This window comes from Rhagoletis zephyria, unplaced genomic scaffold, assembly GCF_001687245.7.
Source record: "Rhagoletis zephyria isolate East Lansing unplaced genomic scaffold, Rhagoletis_zephyria_1.1 Rzeph_scaffold_07974, whole genome shotgun sequence".
In the NCBI taxonomy this organism is placed as follows: domain Eukaryota; kingdom Metazoa; phylum Arthropoda; class Insecta; order Diptera; family Tephritidae; genus Rhagoletis; species Rhagoletis zephyria.
Genome location: NW_016165056.1, coordinates 1 through 10670, shown reverse-complemented (window position 1 = coordinate 10670; position 10670 = coordinate 1). Strand labels below are relative to the sequence as shown.

The 10670-nt window shown below is 33.6% G+C and overlaps 1 protein-coding gene across 1 annotated transcript in view; it reads left to right on the top strand.

Moving 5' to 3' along the window:
* LOC108374654 (protein lethal(3)malignant blood neoplasm 1-like) overlaps nt 1-10559 on the top strand; it is a gene marked incomplete at its 3' end in the record, with an annotated part of 13561 nt that extends 3002 nt beyond the window's left edge. The window contains exons 2-5 of the mRNA XM_017630643.1: nt 15-123; nt 9116-9253; nt 9308-10339; nt 10464-10559. Of these exons, the coding sequence (XP_017486132.1) occupies nt 15-123; nt 9116-9253; nt 9308-10339; nt 10464-10559 (1375 nt within the window). The remainder of the gene's footprint in view (nt 1-14; nt 124-9115; nt 9254-9307; nt 10340-10463) is intronic.
* Between the last annotated feature and the right edge of the window lie 111 nt (nt 10560-10670).

Here is a 10670-nt window from a genome sequence, read left to right as displayed (position 1 = left end):
TTTTTTTTTTTAAGATAACGGTGCTGTCTGGCTACTTGCCATATTCAGATGCAGCATCAACCGAACGACCTTACCAATTTGGTTTCACAATCGATGGACAGCAGCATCGCCAAGAGAAAAAAGGTGCGTATTATGGCTGTGTGCTGCAAGAAATTGTTGTTGATTAAAGTTGTTTGCCTAAATTTACGCTTCCTCTTCAGCACTTCATTAAAGCTTTTGAAAGAATTCTAGGTTTTTTATTCCATAGGGTCATAGGGTCTTAAGGCGTTACTACATTGCACAAATAAGATTAGCGGTACTTATTCATTAATTTATCCCTCGTCATGCAGCCTTCAGGTATACTTTTGACAACAACGCGATACCAATTGGAACTTCATTCCTTCATGTTAAGTAAAACTCGCGCAGTATACAATTTGGGAGTGTCTATGGGAAAAATCGTAAATTTCTCGATAGGGATAAAATAAAAACATTGGTTCGAAAGCTGGCATAATGGCCTACGAGGGGAAAATAGTGCCATTATATAACACTGCCCAACTGAATTCTGTTGACTAAAATATTGTAGCCGATTCTTGTAGAATTTTTTTTTTTATTGGCTCTAGTTTTCGAGGAACTTAGGTTTAAAGGTGCCGAAAAATGCATTTTTGGTCATATGTTAACCTCTGTAAAACAATCAATTGATGATATATATCTGTCTGTGTGTCAGGATATGAAAGTCCCAACACTATCCTTTAATACCCAGAATTTTTGGTTCCATCCAAGTCATTGGCATATTAAAGTTTACGCCTACCTTTTATCTCCTTTAAAAAAAAGCATCGCGCGCCCTTGTATAAAAAAACTGTTCCCAATTGCTTACAATTTTCGGACCATAATTTTTTGATGTTCAGTATTAAAGGGCAGTGTAACGAAAAAATCGACGACTCCGTCACTAAACCCACCTTCGATAGGCTCTTTAAGGCGAGCATCCCATCAGGAAGAGAATAGCGAACACCAATACTATGGATAAGGAGGAATTATATTTCTACACGGGTGTATCCAAGCTATACAGTAGGGAGTTTTCTCTATGGAATTAGAACTGGAATTAACCGCACGAATGTCGGACCACTACAGCGTTTATCAGGCAGAAGTTCCAGCTATAAAGGAGGTGGCTGTGTACCTTCATAACGAAGAGGCTAATAGATGGTGCTTAGAGGAGGGCACTTGTAGGACTACTAGGCTACTATAGACATAATTAGATTAAAAAAAAAAATATGAAAGAACTGCTCGGCCTCTCAAGGGAGGATAAAGCGATGGTAACGGCTTGTGTAACCTGACCTTGGTTATTTGATAGGCACTCTTCAGACTAGGAATATTCTCCCACGAATATTGCAGAAGTTGCAGAGATGAGGAAGAAGAAAAAAACAGTTGGGCACTTCTTCTGCAAATGCCCAGTTTTGGCGAAGAGTAGAGCAAGCTTTGTAGGTAGGCTCTTCTTTAGCTCTTTTACGGAATTATCCGGTGTAGAAATAAAGCCAATCCTACGCCTAAAAATGGTTCTATTTCAAAATAGTCACTGAAGTGCCCGTGTTGCGCAGTGGTATCACAATGGACCTGCAGGATCTAAGCGAGATGGTTATTTTAACTGGCTGCCGCAACAACCTAACCTAACCTAAATGCAAAAGTACAATATGCATTTTACTTCGTTTCATAGAAAGTATTCGACAATAAAGTTCGTGCCTTAAGTCTTTTGTTATTACACCACATAAGACGAATTTCATGTCACTTCCAAATGAGACTGGATTTTATCAACAGCTTTTTAATGCCGTATAAACTACTCACTCAAGCGACATATAAGAAGTAGAAGAAGAAGAAAAAGAAGAGTCCGACAGAAATTAAATTTCTGAAAATATCGAAAAATAAATTGAATAATATTTTAGAATATTTGAATTGCATTTCCATATACTAGTATATACCGAAAACAATTTATTTAGCTGACTGAAAGTTATTAACGAAATTACTTTACGTTTATATATACAGATCCATTTTTATCTAGGAAAACGTCATAACTCAAAAATCCAAAATTGCGAGAAAAAGGCTTTCGAGTTTTTACCTAGGTGTTCCGCTTTGTAGTTATTTTTTGTATCGCAAGCCAAAAGCAATGCTGAGGGATGTTGTTGTTGTTGTTGTTGTTGTTGTAACAGCAAACAACTGGAGTGACAGTCCTTGGTCAGATATAAATCTGGGTCGTTCCGGTTACGTAGGCCCGACTGTCGTGGAAACGTGCTGAGGGATATTTTTGCACGCTTAACTAAAAACTTAATAAATCATCTAAAAACTTCGTTTAGAGATTATGATGTTCTTCTAGCAAACTAGCGACATAAACTAGTAAAATTTTATTATGTACATACTTTAGAAATATTTTGTTGCTTGTAAAGCAAATATTTGTATATATGCTAAAATGCATGCACTTACACACTTACATACATACATACATACATACATATGCACACATAAAGATGCTTGCAATGACATATGAAAAAAAAATATGATTGCACTTTAGCAAACGTTTGTATAAATAACCTTTTGAAGACCGAAGTGCTTAGTTATTTAAAAAGTCATCATTGTGGCTGTCGATGCTGCTAGCAACAATTGTTGCATCACAAAACCAACAAGCTCACATTTTCCATTTGTATGTATGTATGTCTATGTTCAGACAAATTTGAAAAGCATCAATATTTTTATGGGTTTCTTGATGATGCTAACGATATCTCAGCATAAGCGATAAGTAAAAAAAAAAATCATAGATTTGTCAGTTGAAAAAAGCTGAATGAAGAAGACACTTATACATATATTAGCCATGTTTGGTGTGTGGGAGTCACACTTGTAAAAATTTATGCACGTTTTGCTTGAGCAAACTAGTCATTGTGATATGCATAGAATACAAACTATGTAGCTATGAAAAGCAGGGAACGCAAAGAATCAAAGAATATGGAAATACAAAATTTTGTAGCTTTGTATATATATACATACATATATATAGATATTGTAATTTATGGCTTAGTGTTTAATAGCTTTTCAAAAACACATACGCATTTAAGTGTTTAAAACCTTTAAGATAAAACCCATAAAATTTATACCACAGTAAAAACTGGTACAATAAAAGTTAAATGCAAATTAGAAATGTTTAAAAAAAAAACATACAGGTTTTGAGGCGAAAGTGAGAAGCTGGCTCTTTAATTTGTAGCGATTGTTGTGCAAATAAGGATACAACTTATGTTTGTATGTATACACATTTCTGTATCTCCAGTGTATATTTTTGTTGTATTTTAAGAAGTTTTATTGCAAAAATCTTTACATGAGTGCGAATCTGAAATGTCGGCAAATGATTAAAAACAAATAAATTTTCAATCGAATTGTATAAATGTGGTATATATTATCTTTTTTTAGAACTTTTATTGTGCTTTGAAAAATTTTTGAGAAGGTTGAAAATTTTGCGTACAATATCTTAGACTCGCCCAAGTGCTTAAACAATTTTTTTCTTAACTTACTTCGTTCCCAAATTTAACTCTTTACCAAAACAACTATTTTTTTATGTCCGTGGTCATTACCAATATTTTAACGCTTAAATAATAAGACTTTAAATTTAATTTTACCAAAAATCTAAAAAAAAACAAATACTTCAAGTGTGTTTTCTTCATAAAATAGAACTTTTTTGTTTTGATATTTTTTTTCGATGTACCTAATTAGTAATTTATTAATTATTTTTCACCAATAAATATTTCGTTCATGGACAGAAATACCGTATGCGAAAAAAATCGCAATCATCTCAGGAACTATTAATGGCAAATAATTTCATAAAGTTAGCTCCTTGTAGAAAATTTATCTTTCCGTAAAATAAGCAACTTGTCAATAGTTTTTTGCACACAAATATTAAATTATTGTACAAAACTTACTAATTTTTTTTGAGAATTACATTGTCGATCGAAGTAAGCTAAGAAAAAAATTTGTTTTAACACTTTGAGCTTTGTTTGGCTTAGCCGAGCCTAATCTATTTACGGAAAATTTTTATCCTTCGCATGGAGAAGCCAAGTCCTTCTCCACCTGGTGTTTCCAACGCAAAGGAGGCCTTCCTCTTCTTCTGTTACCACCAGCGGGATCCGAGTTGAATGGGGCGTTGGTGTCCATTCGAACGACATGGCTAAGCCAGCTTAGCCGCAGCAATTTAGATTCAAAATTGGCATTTTGTGCTCACAATTCACTGGAGCCTTCATTTTTCACTCAATTTGAGAATTTTTTTTATTGAAAGCTAATAAAATTTGCAAGAGACCAGTTGAGCGAGGGTTTTCAATTTTTTAATTAAATAAATTCCAGCAAAATTAGCAAATTTGCAGAAAATCGATTCTCCTGTTCCAGGTAATAAATGTTACATAATAAAAACTAGTTGAAAGCAATTGCAGGGTTCTCCCAAAACGAAACAAAAAAAATTAAAAAAAAAATTTAAATATTATAAAAAAAGATTCACCAAAATTTAGTTTTTTTTTTTTAATTTTCGGTATACAGCATAGATGTTAAATTTTCCAAATGCTATACATATGTATGTATAAAGGACTTCTTTTCTTCTTTTGTTTGCTTTCAATTACCTAAGAAAACTTTAATTCCTATGAACGTTTGCCAATATTATAGTCAAATTATATTTTACAAGGATAATCCTTCATTATCGGTATGGTTATGCAAATAAGCGAGCGACCAAACCAAAAAAATTTCAAAACATACAAAAGAATCGATATACCCACGAAACTATGGGCCAAATATAGTAAAACCGCGTTTTTAATTTTTCACTCTGACGTCGAGATTTTTTTTTCAAAGGAATTTGAAATTTTAAACATATGATTAATTCAAAAAATTATAAAAAAAAAAAGAATCAGTGCAATTTAGAATAACCATTTAAGTACCAAATGAGAGAGAAAATCCTGTAGAATTTAAAAACCAGAAAGTTTTTTGGTTTACAAGGACGAATAGGTATGGAAAATGTGCTTTTAATAAATTTTAGCCTTTTATGTTAATAAAGTTTAAATGACGAAATTCGTAGATGAAGTCGTGCGTATGTTAGTCCTCAAATAACCACTACATAAAAAAACAGTATTGCAAATTTTCCAGGATATTTTAGCACGAAATTTTGAAAGGACATTTTCTATACCCATTCGTTCTCATGCTCCGGAAAATTTATTCTGTTGTAATTCCACAGATTTTTTATTTCATATGATACCCTTTTTGTTATCCTACATTGCACCGAATTTTTTAAATAATTTTTGGAAGATATCATATTTTTTGAATTTCAAGGTCCTTTAAAAAAATCCTGATGTCAGAGAGAAAAACTAAGTACGCCGTTTTACTGCAATTTACCCATAGTTTTGCGAGTATATTAATTTTTTTGTGTGTAAAATTTACTGTGACACGGTGTAATGTTTTTAAAATCTACACACACATAGTTACGTAAGTAAATCTATTATTAAATCGTAGCATTTATAAACAAATAAATACCAGTTTGTACCGTTCGACTCAGTTGCTTCGACATTTTTCTAAGACACATCATAACATCACCAAAGAACACTACAAAGTTCAATTTTTTTATTTAATTTTTTCATAAAATATGCTATGCATTAATAAGTAATAGGTAAAGAATTGCGTACTCAAGTGTTATTTAAAATGGTCTAGACAAAATTCGTGCTTATTCGACTATAACATAACTCATATTGACACTGTCACATTTGCATAACAATATTTTGAAATTAAAACCAGGAAAAAATGGCACCATTTGACAATAAAACCGGCTTTGACTAATTTTAGTGGGTTAGTAAATAAAATTTTATTGGAAATTGATTGATAATTCGTTATGCATTTAAGATAGTATGTGATTGCCATCAATGAACACTAGGTAGCTATTTTGTTGTGATTTATTGAGAAATAATTTGAGGCACGAGCGCATTCATTTGGTAATATAGAAAAATAACACACACACATATAACAAACAAACAGACTGGAGAAAAAATGTATCGTACTAGTGTATGTGGCGAGACAATAACAACCCAGGCGGATAAATAAGAAAGAAAAGAGAGTGATTATTTCTGAACCTTTGAAGCGGTAGGAACTCCAAGTAAAGTTCCAAGATTTCTGATTCAGCTTCCCTTGGAGGGGGAAAATTTATGTAAATGAAATAAAATCGAGGCAACCCAAATTTAATTTTTCTTCATGCACGCAATCCCACGCCTCCGTCGATTGATTCTATTATTGGAAGATTTCCTATGACAGCCTACAAAAGTCTTATTTATTGAAGTAACGGTGCCTGAAAGCTTTCTTTCGAACTCAAAACTAAGTTAGATATAATAAATATTCTCATTGTTGAGTCACAACACTTTTTGACACATAACTACATACATACATATGTATACGCAGCCGGTAAAATTACAAAAAAGAATCCTTCTGGGAGCTCTTATTTCGTATCTAGTGAACCGATAGGCCTTCCGTCTTGGACACTTTATTCCTTTTCATTTTGTATGAAATTTCCAGAGTTTCGAGGCCTTCTGATTCAGCTGCCCTTCAAAGGAAAAAACTTACATGAATTAGTCATGAAACAGTTTGAATTTAACTTTGCAGTAGACACACACCGACTCGTCTGCTGCGATTTTTATTTTTATATTACTTGACTTTCGCTGCCGTAGAAACCCTCCTTCTCATCTACCTTCGAATGGCTGCGTTATTGGAAGATCATCTATTAAAGTTTCCAAAGAGAAGTTGTTATTGAAAAAGCCCTTCCTGAAGGCTTTTATTTAGAAACGCTTCTAATTTTTCCGACTGGGTATATTTATGTATGTGCCCACAACTTAGTAAAATTGGCATGTAGCCCAGTAATAAGACACGCTTCTTCGAATATTCGGCTATGTTATATAAATATCTATAAAAAAAATTGTTTCTAAGCCCAATCAGCAAGCACCTAATTACATTACCAAATTAGGTCAATTGTATGCTTACATTACCTTTTATTGCATATGTATGTATATATGTATGTGCAAAAAAAAAAAAATTCTGGCACCTTCCAAGCGCTTCGAGAACATTTCGTAATTGAAAATAAAATCACAATAAACTTTAATGAGCTTTCTTCAAAACCAGTTAGCCGCTTAATAAGTGCTTCTGGAATACACCAAATTTACTGTTTATTTTTAAACAATCCATTGAGTATTAAATAGTACGCAAAGTAAAGTGCTATGCTTTGCTTTTTATACTAATTAAATATATCTGCACATTTATATTTTTCTAAAATTAATTTAATCAGCTGAGCGCTTTTGTATTGTTGTTGTTTTACAAGGGTTGCAGCTTTTAAATTGGCGTATGACTACGGTGACCAGATTTCTGTGGACAAAAATCGAGACATTTCTAGAGCATCGAATCCGAACCTACAAATTTGTTCTTAGAATAAAACGACATAACTTCTTTTAATACATTCAAAATTTCAAACTTTGAAAAATTAGACAAATTCGAACAAATGCTGATCAAAATTTTAAACATTTTAATCAAATTTTCTAAGATTGTCTTAAGTATGCAATTTTGTAGCCTATTAAATCTTAGTATGATGAAGTCCACGCAATTTGGCAATTTTTTATTCCATACAAAATATGTTCAACGAATTTTTTTTTTGTATAGAAATATGAGCAACACCTTCACAAAAAATATTTACCAAAAATTAACGGTAAATCCTAGCTACTTCTAACTTGCACTTTGAATTGAATGGGCTAGAAAACTGCATACTCAGAGTATTTCTAAGAAATATAATTAAAGAGTTCAAAATTTTGATGAAACTTTGTCGAAATAAAATGCAAAAGGCCGAAACTAACAAAAAATTTCAAAATCAAATTTTTTATCGATTATGCTGCATTTCATCAAATTACAAGTACTTACCCCGCATTGTTTTATATGTTTTGTTCACTACGCGTTAAAAGCAATAAGAAAGTAAAGAGAAGACTGAATAAATTTGCAGAAGTAATGCTCGAATAAATTTTTGTTTACACATATTTACTGGTTTTTATGATGGAATAATAATATCCAGTTATCTTCCTAGCATTTACGGCGATGCATTATGAAATTAGTAACTCAGATCTATAAAGTTGCATTGCCTAAAAAGACTATCGCTAATTCGGCAAATGATCAAACAGTTCTTGAGCGATATTCTAAGAATTATAAACAAAAAAAAAGAGGAATGTGAAAATACATTAAATTTAGTACGATATATATTTTGCTAATTGAACGAGTTCTGGAAGCCATAAAGTGCATACATACTTACGTCTAAAATCGTACTCTCTCGATCTGCAAAAATTAGAAGAAGTAAATAATGCAGCAAGTCTAGCATTTGATGGCGCATATTTAAAAACTTGACATAGCAATACTTCGATTTTAAATATAAACAGCATGTACCAAAAGGTGTTTCTGTATTTTAGCCACACCAAAGTAAACAAATATTTTTGTATGTACAAATGGATGTATGTTCTATTTATACTCGACACTCCTAGAAAAATTTACTTAATAAAAGCATGCACTAGGCTGTACCAGAAAAATAGTCCGTTTTACACCTTTGAATCTAAAGTACATACTTTGCAAGGCAATTTCGAAAAAAAATATTTAACTTTGTCATTCGGCATTTACAGTCGGATATTAAAGTATGATAAGTCGATGATTTTGTCTCGAGGAGCCATTTTTTTTTTTTTTTGTTATCCAAAGTTCCTCTCACTCTCAGTTCTTAACAATCTAGATTATATCTGTTATAGAATGCGCACTGCGACCTTAGGTCGATTGTATCCCTCTCTTATCAAGCTAACGTACCAGCCTAATGCTAGTAAATTAAAGCTCACTCAAAATCATAAGTCAGTATTTCGTTTATTTAAAAAGGCAACCGCTAGGTTGGGTTAAAAAATTTTAAATTCACTTAAAAACAATTTCATATAGTACAATTCCCATTCCATATAATTTTACTACTTTAGAAAATTTTTAAAAAAGCGTAAATTCGGCATTGAACTTTAAAACAGCTTTACGTTGTTTTTATACATACATATGTGTGTACATATTTGTTTTTATTTTTCCACTTATTTAGATGAGCGCGGTATAGTTATGGGCGAATTTGGCTTCATAACCGCCGATGGCATTTATCACGTGACAGTCTATGCTACCGATGAGGAAGGCAAATTCCGTATATTAGCCATGCGTAGTTATCCCTACGAAGAGCATCCAAGTAAGTGAAATTTCTTACAACAACACAATTTTTAACAATTTTCAACTTCCGCAGAGACAATCGAAATGATTGTAAGACCGAAGGCCAAATCGACGACGCCAAAGGCCATTGCACCACCCACCACAACAACAGAACGCGCCAAGCCAAAACCAGTCGAGAAACATAATTTCAGCGTGCAAGGTTGTTCGGGTTGTTTTATCAAAAACAATGTGCCAACAACGACAACAACAACGCGAAAACCAGAAGATAAAAAATACGGCATAAGACCTTTGTCAAAGCCGCTGGCGCCAGAAGAAGCTCCACAAATTGGTAAGCATGTAATTCCGCAGGTTTTACCACAAGTGCTGAAAGAGGTGCAACAAGTTGAAACAAAATTGAAAGGAACAGAAGTTAGAGTACCAACAAAGGTAGGGGGAGCCGTAGTAATAGATAGGAACAGAGGAGAGAGTACAGTTAGCGAGAACCGTTCGAAAGGTGTGCAAAAGATGCAGGTAGCAACACAAAATACACTAGGGGGAGTACAGAAAGAACCAAGAGTAGTACAAACAGCGCAAATAGTGGGACAAAAAGCAAACACACTAACACAAAAGGTACCGTTATTAGAGCAGAATACAAAAGAAGTAATACAGAGAGCACCGGAAGGAACAAAAAGGGATCAGGAAAACGCGAAGGCACCACAAACAACACAGCAAACACAAACGACACAGTTGGGATCAGGGACAAAAGCACAAATCCTGCAGGTAACACCACAAAAAGCACAAACAACAGCACAGAAAACACAAGCAACAACACGAAACCAAGAAGGTACTCTGCCAACATCGCTGAAAGATCAAGAAGCGATACAAAGAGCGCAGGAGAGAAGAAAACTGGCGCTACAAAACGAAAGGATACAGTCCACAATACTGAAAGCACAAGCAACAACACAACAAGCTCAGACACTGCCACAGAAAACAGATATAACACAATTTGCACTGCAACACAACACACCGTTAGCTACACAAACAAATATAGCAACAACAATTCCACTTGAAACACTTAGCACAAACACAAACCGTCTGAGAGCTTCGTCTGTAGGGAGCAAAGGAAGTGAGTATAAGAGATTTGTGGAACATGTTGATAAAAACAGTTTTTTGTTTGTCAAATTTGACTCAAATATTTCACAGGCAGGAAGTACTAATATAGTTGCCATAATTTTTTATTCATTTTATAGGTGCTTTGCCGCCCAGCAACACAGCAAAGACAGCAACACTGGGCGGAATTGGTGGCGCAAAAGCAGCAAAAGCGCCGGCGACAACTGGCATAAACGGTAATTATAACGCGCATGAGAAGACACACTAATCCATAAACATTTTATAGGTTAAATGCTACATAAAATTATAATTTTCTTTTCACTTTTCATGCTCGCAGCGCTACCTAG